This window comes from Python bivittatus, unplaced genomic scaffold (genome assembly GCF_059951505.1).
Source record: "Python bivittatus isolate LINGU-HERP-01145 unplaced genomic scaffold, Pbiv_v1 ctg000240_np1212, whole genome shotgun sequence".
Lineage (NCBI taxonomy): Eukaryota > Metazoa > Chordata > Lepidosauria > Squamata > Pythonidae > Python > Python bivittatus.
This window is the reverse complement of record NW_028277051.1, coordinates 284,905-302,789: the sequence shown is the minus strand read 5'-3', so window position 1 is coordinate 302,789 and position 17,885 is coordinate 284,905. Positions and strand designations below refer to the sequence as shown.

Here is a 17,885-nt window from a genome sequence, read left to right as displayed (position 1 = left end):
CAACTCCTTTTGGTCACAGGTTGCCCTGGTGCCCGGAAGCATTTGAAATAAAAACAGAACGGCCACTCTGAAGGAAGAGCGAGGATCGACCGTAGAAGAGGACAGGCCTTGTGCTGGGAGCTATCCAGAAGGGCGGACCGGGCGGGCGCCTTTTAGGGGTAAAAATCCTCTTAAAAGTCAACCTAGTCAACTATCAGAGGGAGGGGGACGAGCAGAAGCCGCTCACCGCTCCAGCACAAACCGTGTGCGGCTGTCACAATCTGCCCGTGTTAGACCGGACACTGCGTCCAGCGAACGGCTCCTGGAAGCCAGAGGCGCAACTGGGGATCGTGGGCGCTCGGCGCAATGAGCCCGCTTCAATGTATGAACTCATCCAAGGGCTCCACAGAGGATGTGCCTGGCCCGAGCAGCCCCTCCCGCAAAGGAGCATCGGGTCCCCCCTTGCAGATCGATGAATGACATCCCAGAGTTCCCTTTTCCCTAATTTATGACCACAATTATAGACTCTATCAAATCTTTTAAAGCAGCGCAAAATATTCGCACCTCTCCCTTCCGCTAAACTGCAGCAAAGGGGGGTGAGCCATTCGGGGCCATTAATGCCTCCTGCTACCTGCTGGCCGAGAGCTCCCTTGCCTAGAGGGTGAACGGACAGCCCGGCTGACGACCTCCAGCTAGCTACAGGGCTGCTGGGTGGGACCGAAGGTCCTCTGTGGCACAGAGGGGCTGGGAAGGGGCTTCAGGGATAGCAGGCTGGGATAAGGGTCGGTCCTAGACAAACTCATACAGGAAATCACCATCTTACTCTCAGCGGTGCTTGCAAATCGTCTCTGCTCAGGAATCAAGGTGGGACTGCCCGACCTCTCCCCCTCCGAAGACGGAGAGGTCTGCCTGGTGCTCTGCGAGGTCTCCAGGAGCTCTCAAAAGCAGCACAGGAAGGGTCATTTGGCGAGACTGTCGGCATCCTTGGATCCAGTTCCCCAGTCAAGCGGGAGAAAGCCGCCCCAAGACAGGGGTTCCTTCCTGACCGGGGGTTCGCCATTTCCGGCTTGCCGTTTCGGGGGGATGATGACTTTTGGGTTGGAAAAGATGGAGGCAGGGAGGCAATGGCTGTGCCATTCCTCTGTTACCCGCTTGCCTTCTCAACCGGGAAGCTGCTCCCCCACCCCTCAGCAAACAAAGTCATTGACAGTTGCAGGGGGTTACTCAGGACGTTTATATTTATCTATTGCAATCCATTCAATCAGCCGTGAGAATCTGCTCCCACCCCAGGAACGGATGCAAAATGCTTGCAGGGCTGGGCTGGCCCTTCTCCAGGGAGACCCCTCTCCACGTAGGAGAGCAAGGACTAAATGGACCCCCCAACCCCAGAGCCTTTCTATCACACCTTCGAGGTGGAACTGACACCCCTCAGACCCAAGATTCAGATACTGTCCAGCCGAGGTTTCTGGCCCCCAGCTGGAGAATGTCTGGGGAGGAACATCAGGGAGCCTCTTCAGCAGAGAGAGGGCTTCGGGTCCGCTTCCAACTCTAGGCCAACAGTGGGAAGAGTGGGGCAGGGGGCCATAGCTCCTTCCTGCCCAGAAGCCCCTTCCCCAAGAGATGAGATCAGGGGAGAGAAAGCAGTTGGAGGTGCCCGGAGGGAACAGCACAGCACGACACTCCTGGGCCACCACCCAAAAGCTGTGGATCTGCTGCTATTCCTCCTCCCCTCCCTCCTGCCAGCCCCCACAGGTTAGAGCAGGAATGCCACATGAGTGGGGAGAAGGGGACAGCCCCCCAAGCACCCCAGGGGAATCTCTGCCGGTCCCCACGGAGCATCAGGCACATACGGTGATGGCTTTCCTTGGGCTGCCCAGCAGCCGGACTGGGGAAGGAGGCGTCCCCAAGGCTTCTGGTCCCACATGGCTGTTGGCCAGCCACCAGCTGTCCCCCTCCGCATCCGGAAGCAGGGCTATGCCAGCAGCCGGACAGTGCCGTTGTCCGACCCCAGCAGAAGGTGGCATTTGGTGGGAAGGACAGCCAAGCTTGTGAGGGTCCCTCGGAAGTTCTCTGAGCTCAGCTTGGTGACACCAGGGGCCGAGAGCTCCTGTAATGCATAGACGCCAATTCTGTTGGCCACCGTGCCAGCCACCACCTCGCTGCCGTAGAGGTCAAAGGTGTGGACAGGCTCCGCGGCCGATTTGTACACCTGCAGCGGCTTCTGCTCCAGGTCTTTCCAGACAGTCAGTGAGTGGTCGGAGGAGGAGCTGACCAGCATGTTGCTCTCGGTGGCCTATGAGAGAGGGAAGCAGCGGATGACCCTGCAGCAACGCCTGACACAGGTGGGGGGAGGGCACGTGGGGTGGGCAGAAGCACTCCCCTTCCCCGCTAACATGCAGTGCCAAGGCACAATCCCCTGGGCCCAGGACTAGAGGGGGCTGCAGGCCCCTTCTGGCCCCTGCTATTCCACCCCCACGGAGGTCAGCAAACATCATCAGCTAACTCCGGAGGAGGTTCCAAACACCAGGCCATCTCTGCCCACTGATGCCAGGGCAAGGGTACAAGAGGACCAGCTTCAAAAGCCCCTGTGGGAATGGGCCCGGGGACCTCAAGGGCATGGTCTGTGTGGAAGGGCCTCCAAAGACCACGATCTGCTCGAGCCCCAAGTCGAGCTGAGGGGAGCCCAAAGACTCACTGCCAAGCAGCCTCCGCGCTCCCCATGCATGGTTGGGGTGCTGGACAACCTCCAGAATCAGGCACGTTGCCGGATCTTCTGGAAGTGGCAGCCTCCATCTCTTGGGAGGCAGCTCAGGGACCTGCTCCAGAACTGGGCCTGAGACACTCTGGGGCCGCCGGGGCCTTCATCCAAGCCACGTGGCTCCCGTCCAAGCTGTGGAACCAAGCGAGTCCAACGCACCGGGCCGAGCGGCTCACCTTGACCTGCAAGATGTCTCCCTCGTGTGCTGACCAAGCTCTCAGGATCAGGCCTGTTCTGGTGTCCAGAAGGACCATGAAGCCAGAGGAGAAGCCGGCCGCCACACTACGCCCGCTAGGACTGACAGCCAGGCAGCGGATGAGCCCCGCATTTGGCCCGCTGGCCAGCCGGAATTCCTGCTACAGAGCCGGAAAGAGCGGAGGGGCCCGTCAGCCCTCCTCCCTCGCAGGAGAAGCTGAGGTCCGAGCGGGCCCCCAACATCTCCCCTCCGTTCCCAGCCCGGGAAAAGGAGACTGCCCACTCCCTCCCTGGCCCCCCAGCCCCTCCTAGGCTCCACCAACGGCCACCACGAGCTACCTGCCAGCCTGGCTTCCGGTGGTCGATGAAGCGAAGCACCGAGTCTGCGCTGGCGATGCTGATGCTGCTGTAGGGAGGTGGCATGGTACTGAGGGCTGTGATGGGCGCCTTGGAGTCCAATGCTTCGAAAGTGCGAATCACTCTGCCTGCGGAAGAGGTCCGGCTGAGCTGTGCCCGAGAGGGAAGGCACAGCACAGGCCTTAGGAGCAAGGGGCCACACGACGGGCAAGCCGCCTGCTCAGCAGGGCCAGAGGAGGCACGTGAAGGGACCAGGCAGGCACTCCCCAATTCCCTAACCTGAACCAAAGAGGTGCTGTGGGGCACAGGACTGCACAAGTGCAGAGTTCCCAAGCTCGCCCAAATTTCCTTTCACTTAGTGAAAGAAAAAAAGGGGGGGATTTGAGGTCTTTCTGCATTTTAAAGTGCATTCTGGCATCCTGCAGATGCACCCCGACAGTCGCCTAGCATTAACGATGCCACCCTGAGGTGCATTTATTCTGTCCACAGAAGCGGGAGGACAGCCTCACACCCGCCAAACATGTTGGCAGGGGACTCTTTTCAAGAGGGCTGCCCGGTCAAGGTCCTTAGAGGGAGGAGGGACGCCCCTGCCCGGTACTCCTTTCCCCCAGCTCGTGTGAACAGGGGCATCTCTCCATTCCAGAAGGAATCAATCCAACAGGTGCCTGAGTTTTGTAGGCAGGGGAGGCAGCCCGTAGCTTTGAGCCTGAGGGCTAGGGAGAACCTCTGCCAGGCACTGCCCGCAACGGCTGACCCCAGCCTGGCCTTGCCCGCAGGTCAGTCTGGACCTGGGTCCAAGAGGGCCACAGCGAAAGGCTGGTGGGTGAGCATTCCCAGCTCGCTGGCCCAGACACGTCAGAGTCCGCCCGCAGGTTTGCTCACTGTGAGCGAGGCTGTCATCAGCTACGGAGAGGGTCCACGCCTCCCTTCAGCAGCCATACCGGTGGGGGCGTCCCAGATGTGGACGGTGCCATCACAGCTGACCACGTGCTGAGGGGCCTCTAGCACGCCAACGTAGAAGACAGACTTCTTGTGCCGGTCATAGGTCAGCCGGGCCTCGGTCTCGTGGGTGCCGTCCCCCCGGTTGTAGAGGGGCCAGAGGCGCACGGTCTTGTCCTTGCTGCCGCTCAGGAAAAAGTCCTCTCCGCTCAGAGGGGCCACGCACTTGATGGCGCCTCCGTGGCCCGCAAAGCTCTGCAGCTTGATCTGGTGGAAATGGAAGTGGGCATCGTGCTGGCTCACCCCGATCTCGTACTGCCAGTAAGCCAGCCAGTTGCCACAGAGGAGGTGGGTGCTGCGGCGCAGCTCCTGCTTCAGCGTCTCCTCCTCCCGGCCCCCACCCTTGGGGCAGAGCCCATTGCCGGGCCTACTGGAGAACTCCCGCTGGGCTTCGGAGGGGACCTGGATGCGGTTGCCGACCAGCACGCTCCCAAACGTGCCAGAGCGCGTGTCCTCAGGCAGGCTGAAGGAGGGCTCCGTGCCCACAGTCCCCTGCTCTGCGAAGGCCCGGCCTGCCCCAGGGGCTGCCTGCCTTTCAGACAAGGTGCTTCTGGGACTCGCGTGGTCCAGGTAGAGGCTGGCCAGTTGCCCGATTAAGGCGTGGTTTGGGATAATTGTGTGAATGGCGTCACCTGCCAGAAGGGGAGAAATCGATTTAGAAAGACGCTGGCCGGAGAGTCCTGCCCCCAGCGCAAAGGAGCCCAAGAGTCCCAACGTGCGTGTGGGGGTTAATTACGGCGAAAGGCGACCTCTTGGGGACAGGGAGGGCCATGACAAGATTCCTGCAACCGGACACTAGAGAGAAGAGGAGCAGGGACAGGTGGGGGCAAGGCCTCTCACCTAACACGCAAGAGAAGGGCACAAAGGCAACGTAGGCCATCTCTGGGCTGAAGACTTTCTGGAGCTCCAGAAGAGCAGGGGAGTCTGGAGACACCAGCCGGGCCTGCAAGAAAGGCAGCGCCTTTGTCACGCCCAAAGGGGAAGGAGGTGGCCTGGCCAGTCCCCCGTCACCACCTCTGAAGCCAGGCCATCGTGGGAAGACTTTCCTGGTACGGGAAGCGTTCGAGAGCGTTTGGCTCATTTCGGGAGCAGCAAGCATCCAGATCCTCCAGGCACCACCTAGACCTGGGCAGCCGGCCCTCGGTGTCCCCCAGGAGCCGTTTTGGCCGACGCCCAGCTGGATTCCGGAGGCATACCACAGGGGAACTGGGGTGGGCACAGACCGTCTCCGTTCCTCCCCCGGCCGTGGCTTCCCCCACCGAGGGCCCCCGGCTCCCCACAGGCACAGACTCACCGGCTCCAACGGCAGCAAGGAAAAGGTTTCAAAGAACCTCTGGAGCGTGTCGCGCAGGTGCTGCTGCGCCATCTCGGGTCCGATCCGTAAACAAACCAGCACCGTGAGGCTGATGGTTTTGAGGCACAAGACGATCCGGCCCTGGACCCCGCTGGGGAAACTGGAGGGGAGGGAGGCTCAGCACCTGCTGCCCGCACGCCCCCAGCCCCAGCCCTCAGCTCCCTCCCACCCAGGCATCACAAGGATGCCAGCTCAAGCCTCACCTTCCCATCCTCGCTGCAGCAGCTGCTCCGCGGGGACTCCCTTGCATTGCGGGGAGTGCTGAAGGGAGAGCCCAGAGGCGCTCTCGCCGTGGCCACCCTCCCTCCCCAGACACACCTGACGGTGGGTGACGTGAGAAAGCCAAGGAGGGGAAGCAAGACCTCCTGGCTGATCCTGGGCAGGAGGTCCATGAGGGTGCTGTCTGACAGGTAGACCACGATCTTCTGGGCAAGCGTCACGGCTGCCAAGAGCCCAGCTTCCTTGCGGCTGTTCAGCCGGCCAGCGGCCGCCCCACCGCCGGGAGCAACCTAGAGGGAAAGGCTAGCAATTGGCAGGCCCGTTGTGGCGCATCCGCAGGGCCCCAAACAGCTCGTGGGCCGAAGGTCTGAAGGCGACCCTCCCCTCTGACAGCGCGGACTGTGGCAGAAGCCCCACAACAGCTCTTGCAGTCGTGGCAGAGGACCCCTCCTCGGGGATGCCGAGAGTTTGGAGGGCCCACAGCCCAGCCCAAGGCCAGGAGGGGTTGAGCGCTCAAGGCCCATTTCCTCCAGGATAGATTCTCACTGAGTTCAGGGCAACCCCCAGAAGTCAGCCGGGGCAGGTCAAGGCGTGGGACTGGGCGACGCCCTTAGCAGATTGTGGAAATGACCAACTATCTCCGGACAGGCTGACAGTCAGGTCAGAGGGGGCTGGGTGGCAAGGCAATTAAATGGGCACAGAGCTGGCTTGAAAACTGCCGTTAAAAATAGCTCCCCAATGAACGAGAGAGAAATATTCAGCCAGGCGCAGGACTGGCTGCAGGCCTCTCTTTTGAACAGCTGTGTTCGTGACTTGGGTGACCACAGGGAAGCGTTACTGACCAAAGATGCAGATGACACAAAATTGGGACAGACAGCTAACGATGAACGTGGCATAAATTAAACAATATACTTTTTGGAAGAAATATCGGAACAAGTGGGAGTAGCGTGGCTGCATAACGCAACCACGTGCCCCCAACCAGTCACCCCTCATTTTGCCACATTCACACAGTTGGTCTGAAGGAGGAAATGCGATTCCGGAAACAGGAAGGGGGTCTCCTGGTGGAGGAGAAAACAGAGCCAACCACAGGGCCAGCGGGGCCCCAGAAAGTCATGCCTCTCACCGAGGGGAGGCTCCCGCCTCCACCTCTGCCGGCACCAAGCGCAATCCTCTGCGCGATGCCGGAAGAGCTAAAATAAAAATGGGGAACTGCACGCTGGAACTGAAAGTAGAGGCGGAGCAGCTGCCGAGTCCTCCCTTGAAAAGGCAAAAGGCACCAGTTTAGAGCACAGCTGACAAAATGCCCCCCAGCCCTTGGCGGAAGGTGTGGGCACAGCACGGGGCCTTTGGCCCCTGGTCTGCAGGAGCTCCCTTCCCTCATCCCTTCAGCAGGAAGGGAGGCCGTGGGGAAAGAAAGCCTGCAGGCTAAGGGCAGCCTTCTGGTGCCAATCGACATGCAGCCTGCAGTACTTTGGCTTACGGTGAGGGAGCCCTCCACAGACATGCACATCCGCATCTTGGCCTCTCCCGGCACCGGAGGCTTCAAACTCAGGGTGGGAGCGTTTAACCAAAGGAAAGGGGGTTACGGTTCTCCCACTGACAAAATCTGCAGTCGTACAGAAGTGCCCATTACCGCACGCCCTGCCTGGGTTTTCGGGGGGAGGCCCGGGGAAGGCAGAAGACTGACCAGGTAACTGATGTAGGGCAGGTAGAGGTAGGTGAGGACTGGCTCCCCGTACAGGTGCGCGAGGTGGACCAGGCAAGCGAGCACCGGCTCCGACACCACGTCGCCCTCCACAGGCCGCCTCCGATCCAGGCTTCCAGCACTCAGGGGACCGCCCTCTTCGGCTCCAGCCACGAACTGCTGCCTGCTTGCACCTGCGGGGGGGGGGCAGGACAGTTGCCCCCAGGAGGCAGAAGGGAGGCGCCTGGCCTTTCCCGCCGTGCCCCCATCGCCGCCTCCTCCCAGGCAGAGGAACCTACCGAGATAGCAGGAGGCCAGCAGCCGGAGGAGGTTCCTGGCAACGTACCGGCAGGCTGTGGTGGGGCCCAGCTTGGCCGAGAGCCACCGTACCGTCCTGCAGGCTGTGTCTGAAGACAAGAGGGGCAGATAAACGCAGCTCTGGCCACACCCTCGGGAAGCAACCAAGCTCACGCCTCTCGCCCTTCTGCTCGCCTCCCCCACCAGTCCCCCAGGCCGCCAAGGCGCTCCTGCTGCCGTCTGACCGGCCAAAATTGCTTTGGGGCCTTGGGGCAGACACCCACCCTTCCACGAACTGCCCGATGCTCCCCAACTGCCTTCCTTGTACAATGAAGAAGGCAGCCTGGATCCTGACCCCTTTTGGGTGGGGTTCTCCTGCTGCCAAAGCCAGCCAAAATATATCCCTGAAAGGCAGCGACCTGCTCTGTAGGACAACGCCCAGCAACCTCAGGCACGTTTCCTTGGAAGCAAAACACCCACAGACCCCCACCTTTCTTCCAGCCCATCTCAGTCACGTTGAGAGTGCTAGTAGGGGGGCAACTCACCCAGCAGGATGCTCTGCTCTTTGTCAACATCCTGGTCCAGCAGGGCCTGCCGGCCCTGCCCAGACTCCACCTGCCCGTCTTCCTCAGCCAGACTAGTGTCCACAGAGCTGCCAGCCGCTGCCGAGAGGACCAGCTCCTCTGTGACTGATGCAGCCTCCTTGCGACCTTCTTCCCTGTCCTCCTCCAGCTCCTCCAGCTCCTCCTCCAGCTCGTCGTCCTCCTCCTCGCTGTGCTTCAGGTCTTGGCCGCTGTCTGGGCCCTGGAGGCTGGCTTTGTCCCTTGGGTCCTCCCCCAGCAACCCCTCACTAGCACTGCTCTTGCCACCGAGCTGGCCCAGGCTCAGGGCCTCAGACAGGTAGAGGCCGTTCTGAAGCTCCTCGCTCTCCGGCAGGTACGCCTGATCGTGCAGGCTGACGCCGGACATGTAATTCGCCAGCTCCAAGCCGGCATCCCCTTTGGCCTCTTCCCCAAAAGAACAAGACTCCGGGCTGCTCCTGCCACTCTCCTCGTCATCCTCCGCTGCGCCCAGCAGCAAGGCCTTGTTCTCCTCCTGGGAAGAGCCCTCTGCGCCCCCCAGCACCTGCAGGATGTGGGGCAGCAGGTGAGCGAGGAAGGGCTGCAGCCCCAGCCGAGCCATCAGTTGGGCCACGAAGCAGTCCGTGTAGAGGTAGAAGCGGCCGTGCAGGCCGCGGGGGCTCTCGTAGGCCCCGATCAGGAGCTTCAGCAGGTACTTGTTGGTGTTCTTGGGGCCCAAGGCCTTGGCAATGGGCTCAAAGAGGTACCAGGCAGCGTGGACAGCTGTCCTCTGCTCCGACAGCAGGGCCAGGATGAAGGGCAGCAGAATCTCCAGGCCTTCAGGAGCAATGCCATTCAGAATCCCCTCCAATTGCTGCCACAGCTGGAACACTAACTCCCGGCCCTGCCCCTCATCCCCGGCCTCCTGGGAAAGGTAGGTGAGGATGAACTTGTGCAGGGAGGGGAAGTACACTGGGAAGGGGAGGACCCCGCTGTAGGGGCTCAGCAGCTGTGACGGGCATGGTGGGGGGAGACCTTGCCAGACGGGCTCGTAGGCAAACAGCTGGGGCACCCTGCTGCCCTGAGTCTCTCTCAGAAGCTGGGTGTCGGGAATTTTCAGCCGCAGCAGCACTTCCAGCAGATGCTGGAGCGGAGAGGGGACCTCCTTGGGGTGAAACTGACAGAGCTTCCGAACTGTCTGGAAGCGCTCACGCAGCGGCGCCATTGGCTTGGAGGTGCGCAATTTGGCTGCAAAGATGACCTCACCTACCAGGACGCCCAGCACCTGCATATCCCTTTGAAAAAGGTCCGAGAGAGCCACCGGGAGCCGTGACGGTGGCTGCTCCAGGTGGCCCACGGTACCGTGCAAGGCCTTCAGCAAGAAAGCGTCCAGCTTCTCTAGCTCCTCCAGGGCCTGAAGCAGCAAGTGCCCGTCAGGGAGGACGACCTTGACCTCCGTCCCTTCCGCCTGCAGGACAGACATGGGGGCCCTGGGCCTCCAGGTGAGCTGCCTGCTGTCGATAGGGAAGCCGGGAAGCGGGGTGGAAGGACCGGGCAGCTCCACACCTCGGCAAACCACCGGAGCAGACTCCAGGGCCTCTGCTCCCTGCTCTACCTCATCTCCTGCGCTCAGCCCCAACCTGCTTTCGCAGGTAGCTGCGCCTGCGACGAGCCCACTGGCTGCTTGGCCACCCTTGGGGCTCTCCAGCACGCGCGTTTCCTGGACGGTGGGGAGGAGAGGCTGGGCGAGGAGAGGAGCCTCCGCAGGCAGGAAGGCGGCTCCCAGCAGCCGCCTGGGGTGGGGCTGGTCGAAGAGCTGCACCACCCCATAGCTGGTGAGGTGGGTGTGGTTGTCCACCAGATGAAGACAGACGTTCTTCTCCTTGACCGCCTCCTTGCCCAGCAGCTTATAGCCAAAGGTGAGGTCGATCCAGTGGTGCAGGTCCCGAGACACCTCTGAGCTCTCCAACAGGGCACGGTGGGCGGCAACAAACTCTTCGCAAGAGCCGTACCAGGCTGGCACCTCCAGGTCTGGCATGTCGGGGTGGATGGACTTAAAGATAGTGGGGTCGGAGTAAAATTCGGGGATGCACTCATCCGGAGTCCAGCCCTGCATGCGCTCCAGGTTGGCTGGGTATTCGTTGGGTTCCCACTGGGACCGGACGTGGGAACACAGCACGGCCTTGGGAGTCCGCCGTGCCGTGTAGACGTAATAGGTGATGTCAGAGAGGACATCTGAGATGTGATGAGGCACATGGGGCTGCTCCCCACTCAGGCCGCCTCCCGCCACAAAGGCCTGCTTGGTCATCTCGTAGGTGAAGTCCAGCTGCTTGTCCCCCTTGTTGAGGCGGAACTTGGACTTGCGCAGGTCCCGGAACTGGCCGCTTCTGGTGGTGAAATCCATGACCCAAGGGAGCACGGGGTGATAGTTAGGGTCCCTCAGGCGCCGCCCAGCCAAGCGGTTCAGGTGCATGAGATAGTCAAAGTTACTGAGGCGGCCGTGCACCCAGTCCAGCACCAGATCCCCAAGGTCCCGCAAGGCCAGGGTCCCTTCTGCAGCAGTGGAAGCGGCACGCTCCTCCGCGGGGTCCTGGCCGGGACCGCTGGAGGCTGCCGCCACAGCTCCTCCCTCCCCTGCCTCCTCCCGACCAAGCTGCTCATACCCCTGAAGCGGAACCCTGAGCCGGGCACAGAGCTTCTCGTCCACTGCTACGTCCTCCAGCGAGAAGAGGCCACACGCCAGGCCTGCCTCATGGCAGGCCTGCATGGCCAGCAAGACCTGGAAAAGGATGAAGAGCAGCTTGGCGTGGCTGTTCGTCAGCTTGGCGGGGCTGAAGGTGATGAGGTCGCGCAGGGAGTACCAGACATATGGGAAGAGGACGTAGAGCATCTCCGAGGACTCCAGGATGGCGTCTGCCTGCAGGACGCTGGAGAAGAGCAGGGGAGCGCTGCCAGGGAAGTCCTCCTCTTTAGCAGGAGAGGAGCAGGAGGGGGGCCTCCCCACAGGGATGAACGGGCAGCGGTAGAGCTTCTGGAGGGCAGCCCGGAGCCCCTCCAGGGCCAGAACAGAAGCCGGAGCGGAGGCAGGGTGGTAGCACTGGGCGTACGAGCGGTGGGCTTGGCTCCATAGATTCCTGCAGTTCTGGGAAGCCACGCTGCGCATGAACTCGTGAAGGGTTTCTGGACCCCCCGCGGGCCCTCTCTGCAGGCCGGGGTCTGCAGTCAGCCGATAGCGCAGCCAATTCTTCCGCAGCCCGTGGACTTCCACTCGGGTCCAGCCTGCGGGCAGCTTCTGAACGGAGTGCTGGAGACACGTGTGGACCTCCATCTTGCTGAGGCCTTCGGGCTGCGGGCACAGGACTGGCAGCACCCCTCGCTCCTTCAGGCTGGCCAGCCACTTCGCGGGCACCAGAGCCACGACATGGGAGCCCCTGAGCAGCAGCTGGCTGCGGTCCACGCGCAGGTCCTTCTCCACCTGCTCCAGGAGAGGGTCCATCGCGGCGGCGGCGGCTCCTCCCGCTCCCTGCGGAGGAGAGGCAACGGCCCGCGGGTTACGCGGGCACGGCCGGGCCGCGGGCAAAGGCGCCCTCGGAAGCAGGCGCGGGGCCGGGCCGTCCCCAGCTGCGCCTTCGCGGCTGGGAGTCGCAACCCGGCAGGCCCGGAGCGACGCCGCGGGTGCGCCCGCCCCGCATTTCGGCCGCGCCTTCGCCCCCCCGCTGCCCCGGCAGCCTACGCGGGGGGCCGCGGGCTGGACCCACCCCACCCCACCCCACCCCACCCCACCCCAGCGCCCGAGCCCCGCGGGCCCTCCCGCTGCCGCCCGGCGCAGGCGGGGGCGGGGGGCGCTGCGCGGGGAGGGGGCGCGCGCGGCCGTACCTCTGCCGCCGGAGCGGGTCTCACCCGGAGCGCGCCCCAGCCTCGCCTCCCGCCCCGCCGCGCGCCGCCATGCTGGGTCAGCTGACGCGCAGTCACGTGACGCCGCTTCCCGGGAAAGCCACGGCGCCCACGTGGAGCGCGACCTGCCCCCGCCGGGCGCTCGGGGGACGCGGCCGTCCCGCCACTCCTCCGGCTCCTGCGCCGGCGGCCCGTCTTCCCGGGGTGCCCGGAGCGCCCCGGCGCTCGCGCCTCCGGCCCCGCGCTCCTGCGGGGTGCGGGCGAGGCCGCCCCACGTCCGGGCCCCGACGGCTCCGGCCAGCCCGGGTGTCCAGCAGGGGCGCCTCCAGCGGAGGAGGAGGGCGGAGGGGCGCTTTCCCCTTTGTTCGGCCGGTGTACCGGCGGCGGCGGCGCAAAGCTTGCGACGGCCGATCGCTGGCAGAAGCGCGCCTGGCGCAGCCGCATCACTCAGACGGCGCGCCGCCTCCCAGCCGCTTGCGCCCAAACCCGCAGAGGACAGGACGGAGCGAAGACCCGCCGGGCGCGAGGTGGCCGGTCCTCGCTGCGCCTGTCGGTGCAGGACTGCCGCGCAGGAGAGACCCGGGGCTGCTCCGGGTAATCTGCCCAGAAGCCCCCGCTCCAGCGCTTCCGCCTGCTGGCCGGGGTCGCCCCCCTTTCTTGCCCGCTCTGCGCTGCCGCAGTTCGAACCTGGTGCTTTGGGCCGGCTGGAGCAAGACGGAACGGAACGGAACGGAACGCTCCCGTCTGCTTGATTGGCGAGCCCCCCCCGAGGCGCGATTGTTTCAGCCGGCAGATGCCTCATTCTGGCTAGGCAGGATCGTCGGGGAGTCCGACAGGCGCGGGAGGGGAGTTCCGCGTGGGGGGTTTCTGAGAGAAGGCCTCCTCCCTGGACTTCCGAGCGGCCTGGGCAAACGCCCCAGCCCCGGGCCAGAACTCAGAGCTGCGCAGGGGAACGGGGCGAGGGGGCGGCCTGTTGAGGGGCCGGCGCGGTGCCCTTTCCCAGGCCTGCTGCCCAGCGAGGGAGCGGGCACGGCTGGCAGGCTGCGGAGGAAGCGATGAAGCCGCCGCCGCTGCCCGCCCGAGGCCCAGCTGCGGGACACCCAGGCAGAAAAGCCTCTGGCCGGCGGCGGGGCCTCTACGCTTCCGGAGCGAGGAGGGGGGCGGCTGCGGGGCCAGAAGGCCGCTGATTGCGGGCAGCGGTTCGCAGGTGCCCAAACTCGGCCTCGAAGTCTCCACAGGGTCCCTGCAGCTCCAGCGCTTGCCTCCAGGGCCCGGTCAGGCGCGGCCGCTGGGAGGTCCAGTGAGCGGGGAGACGGGCAGGGCAGGGCAGGGCAGGGCCGGCTGCGCGCGGCGGCTCTGCCTGGAAACTCGGCTGCGCCTGCCCCCCGTGACTCACCCAGGAATGTCTGCAGGAGAGCAGGCGCGCGAGGGCTCCCCAGGGCAGCTGCGGCCCAAGTACGAGGCTTCGGCTGGCCTGCCTCGCTTCCGTCCTCGCCCATCCCCCCGCTGCCGTTGCTGCTACCGCGCCACCGCCCCCCAATTTGGAAGACACCATCCTCCAGCCGTGGGGGGAGGAACGGGGGGGACAAGCTGTTCCAACTCGGAAAAGGCCTTTTCTTCCCTGTCCCGGCCAGAGTGGCTGCCCACGGCTCCAGGCCAGCTGAAGGCCATCTCTTTTCGGTGGCAACTGCTGCAGTAAAGCCCCATTGGGCAGCTCCGTGGCTGCAGCCCTGCGTGGAGTCCAGCCGGCTCTTCCGGACTGCGTCTGGCCCACTCTCTCAGGAAGGGAGGTGGCAAATAGCTGGCATTCTCCTGCCCTGGCTCAGCCTGAAGGAGCCATCCTGGGAGAGCTGAAGAGGAGGCCGAGATACGTGCCAAAGACAGCCTGCCCCTGCCAAGGGCATCTGGCTCAGCCCTAGAGGCGTGTGTGCAGGGCCCTCCCTTGCCAGCCCCAACAGGAAGGGGCCCTGGGGGAGGAAGCCTGCATGCAGGCAGGGGGTCTCGTGGGCCCTGTGGCCAGACTGCTGCCGCTGTGGGAATGGGGAAGGGAGTCGGGCATTGCCCTGCAGCCAAAGACTTTAGCCTCAGCGAACCCCAGCTGGAGGGGGCAGCCTGGCCCTGGGCCGGAGCCAGGATCGCAACACTGCCGCCGTCTCCTTCCACGCCCCTTGGTTTCCGGCCACCAAAACCTCTTTCCATTCCTTCAAATGGGATGCCAAGAATGGGGCGCAGAACGGCCTTCTGGAATGAGGTTCCCCCAAGATCTGGATGCCCCCCCACTGGTGTTTCGGAGGGCCTTGAAGACCCCGCTCTTTGCCCAGGCCTTTGGCGAGTGTGACCGGAGCCCCTTTCTGGGTAATGTGGGTTTGCTCTGGTGGTCTGCTTTGTGGCATCTTTTGTTCTTTGCTTGTTCATTGTGTTATTTAGTTGTGGGGCATTTTTATCTGTGAACTGCCTGGGGCTGCTGGGCACCAGGCCGTGTAAAAATGTAAGAAATAAATAAATGCATCTCAAGATGGACTCTCACCAAAACGGACCAGGTGGCACATCGGTGGTTTCCCATCTTTTGAAAATGTGTCTATTGACGAAGCCTAAAATTATTTTCTGGTTTTTTGCGACCCTTTCCGGGTGCTGGCTCATGTATCAGGTCCACGGTTACGCCGAGATCTTTCTCGTAAGCCCTTAGCGAGCCAGTTGCCTGCACGGCACTCGAGTTTTGCTTCCCAAGGGAAGACCACTGTATTTGTCGCAGTTGCATACAGTCCTGCTATTTTCACCCCGTCTTTTCTTCTAGGGTATTGGCTGCGCACGTCAGTTCTTGTCATTCTCTCTGTTAACAAAACCTGAATGGAGGATCCCCTTCCTGGGCAGGGGCTGGACTAGAAGACCTCTGAGGTCCCTTCCAACCCTAGGCTTCTGAAGGTCGCCCCTTCTGATGCAAGCATCTATGTCGGGGGGGGGTGTCTCTCCTTGCGCTGGCCCCCCTCGCCTGCCCCGGGCTGTTGATCTCGCTCCCCAATGGATCGGGGTATTCCTTGAATTCGCCCTCGAACTAGCTGCGGGGATCGGCCGCTGGACCAGCGTGCCGATCAGATGCTCCGGTAGATCCCCTGCCCGGATCTGCTGCGCCAGACTATCTCCAGCTCTATCACGGGCGTTAACCGATCACACAACGCGTGGGGCGAGCCACAAGCTCGTCTCCCGTGAACGCAGCTGCCGTGCTCACAGGCGTCCGATGCTCGAACAGCCCCGAAGCCTGCTTCGCCCGCCCGGTGAGGGCGGCCGAGACTTGGGCAGGGGGGAGGGCAGCGCGCGCCCCTCCGCCCGCGTGGGTCGCCGCGACGAGGGCACCTGCGGCCAACCAGCTGCCTGTGGCCCGCTCTTGCCGAGGGGGCGAGCGCTCTACACACGCTCCGGGGAACTCTGGCGCCCTCCTCTCCGCCGTTGGAGCGACGCTGGCCCTTTAAGCAATCTGCGCAGTCATCGTCCGCCCGGCCAGGACTGCCAAGTCACCGGGTTCAACTCAGTTCTCTCGGCCACGCCCCTCGGGGGTTCTGATTGGCCCGCGGCGGAGGACAGGTCCACTTCTGATTGGCCCTCGCAGTTTGCAACAACTTCTCGGAATCTTGCCTACGTCACTGAACTGGAATTCTTAAAGCTGCAGTGCGCGCGAAGGGGAGCGGCGCGAGGCGCCTTCGGGAACCTCCGTAGAGCGCGCAACAGGGGCGCAGCACAGAAGAGCTGCCTCCGAAGGCTTGCGCGGTGCCCGGCTCGGCCTGGCGTGGCTGTCCGGACGGCGCCGTGCTTTCGTGACGCCCTTGCAGCGGTCTGCAGGCCGAAGGCATCCGCGAGAACGGGGCGAATCTCGCCCTTTTAAGGCCCCCTCCCGGTTGGAAGAAAATGCCAACTCACAGTGGCGCTGGGCATGACGGGAGGGCGCAGGAGGGAACAAAACTACATTTCCCAGCAGCCTCTTCCCCCCGTTCCGGGGAAAGGAAAGGGCTCCACGCCGCGGGTCGGGCCAGCGGCGCTTGCCAAGCCCCCGCCCGGGAGCCGGCCCGTCAATCAGCGCGGTCGCATTTGCACATTGGCTGCCCCGCGCGCGGGGGCGGAACGGAGCCGCCTCCGCCGCGGCCCATTGGCCGGTCCGCCCGCCAATCCGAGGGCGGAGCGGCCGGGCTGCGATTGGGCGGCAGGCGAGGCCGCCAGCTGATCAGAGGCAGCGGCAGCCGGTGAGCGAGCGCGGCGGCGGCGGCGGGACCCGGGCGGCGGCGCTCCCGGGGCGGCGGGCAGCGGCGGGCGGTCCTCCCGGCCGCGGTCTCGCCCGCAGCGCCAGGCGGGCAGGGGCCGGCCCAGCGGCGCCGGGGCAACTCGCGGCCGGTCGCTGGGAGTCGAGTGGGTGGCGCCCGCGGCCCCGCGCCCTCGGCCGGGTCACCTTCCGCCTCTCCGCGGAGGCGGCGCGAGCGGACCCCCTTCCCGGAGCGGGGCGCCCGGCCGAGCGGCGCCCGGGGGCTCCCCTGTGCCGCCCGGCCCAGAACCGGGGTCCTGGGGTCGCCGGCCTCGGCGTGCCCCGAAGGAGGGGCCCGACCCCCGCTCGCCGCCCCCGGAGAAACTTTCTGGCGCGCCCGGCCTGGGCGGGAGGCCCTCCGCAGCGGCGCGTCGAGACTGCCCGTCGGGCCGCGGCCGGGACGCCCCTGCTGCTGATTCATGCCTTGCAGCCGGCGGCGGGCGGGCGGGAGGGGAGGGGGAGGGGGAGGGGCGGAGCCCGCCCGGCCGTCCTTGGGCCGAAGTTCAGCGCCGCCGGAGGGGCCGGCAGACGGCTGGAATGCGGAGCATCCGGAGCAGGCGCGCGGGGAATGCGCGTCGCGGGGTTCGTGCAGCCGCCGAGCGCCCGGACCCCGTTGCGCCCGGACCCCGCGGGGAACGCGGCTGCCCCCGGAGGCCCTTTCTGGGTCAGGAGGGGCCAAGGACTGGCGGAGGAGCCCCGAGGCCGCCGGCGCCGCCCCAGCCGGGCACCCTTTGCGACCGCCCGCCCGCCAGGCAGGGGTGGGATGACTCACGTTGCGCTGCGGCGGAAACGGGCGCTGACCGGTCGTTCCGGCAGCCCTCCTGGTCTTTCCGTTGGGCGGGGAGGCGCGAGCCGGCCCTTCTCCTCCCCTCCCCTCTGACAGTGCCCCTCTCCCCCCCAGCCTGGTGCTCCTGGCCCCTTTGGCTACCCAGCAGCAGTTCTTCAGTGGCACGCTTTACGTCCCCTCCAGCAGCTAAAGCTGCCAGTTGAAGAACTGTTGACCGTAGCTGCTCTCACCCAGGGCCTGGCCTGCGGATGGACACAGCCCCGGGGCCAGCAGCTGGACCACTGGCAGACAGGTAAGGTGGCCGGCCGGCCGGCTTCTCCTTGGCTTCTCCTTCTGTGGAGACCCGGACGTCTGGGCCTCTCCCACCGGCCCCCCTTTCAGGTCTGAGGTGGCCTCTTTGGACAGCTGCAAATGGGCGGCTGCTTCCCCAGCTGCAGCACCAGCTTGTGCCCGGGATCCACCCCGCCCTGGTCAGGCCTTGGCCTGCTCCCTCGATTTCCTCCCAGTCACAGCT

General features: G+C 64.6%; 1 protein-coding gene across 4 annotated transcripts; it reads right to left on the bottom strand.

Moving 5' to 3' along the window:
• Positions 1-136: 136 nt before the first annotated feature.
• Positions 137-13,978, bottom strand: WDR81 (WD repeat domain 81). Of its 4 annotated transcripts, none has more exons than XM_088138632.1 (11): positions 13,693-13,978; positions 8,388-11,925; positions 7,845-7,952; positions 7,549-7,739; positions 5,961-6,151; positions 5,583-5,742; positions 5,129-5,231; positions 4,231-4,920; positions 3,272-3,417; positions 2,914-3,093; positions 137-2,272 (listed from the first exon to the last, which is right to left on the bottom strand). In XM_088138632.1, exons 1-11 carry the CDS (start codon positions 13,849-13,851, stop codon positions 1,952-1,954), a joined length of 5,787 nt encoding a protein of 1,928 aa, XP_087994758.1. In that variant the 5' UTR covers positions 13,852-13,978; the 3' UTR covers positions 137-1,951. The 4 variants fall into 4 exon arrangements, with proteins under 4 accessions (XP_087994758.1, XP_087994759.1, XP_087994757.1 ...); XM_088138633.1 differs by lacking the exon at positions 13,693-13,978 and adding an exon at positions 12,984-13,253; XM_088138631.1 differs by lacking the exon at positions 13,693-13,978 and adding an exon at positions 12,279-12,964.
• Positions 13,979-17,885: the final 3,907 nt, after the last annotated feature.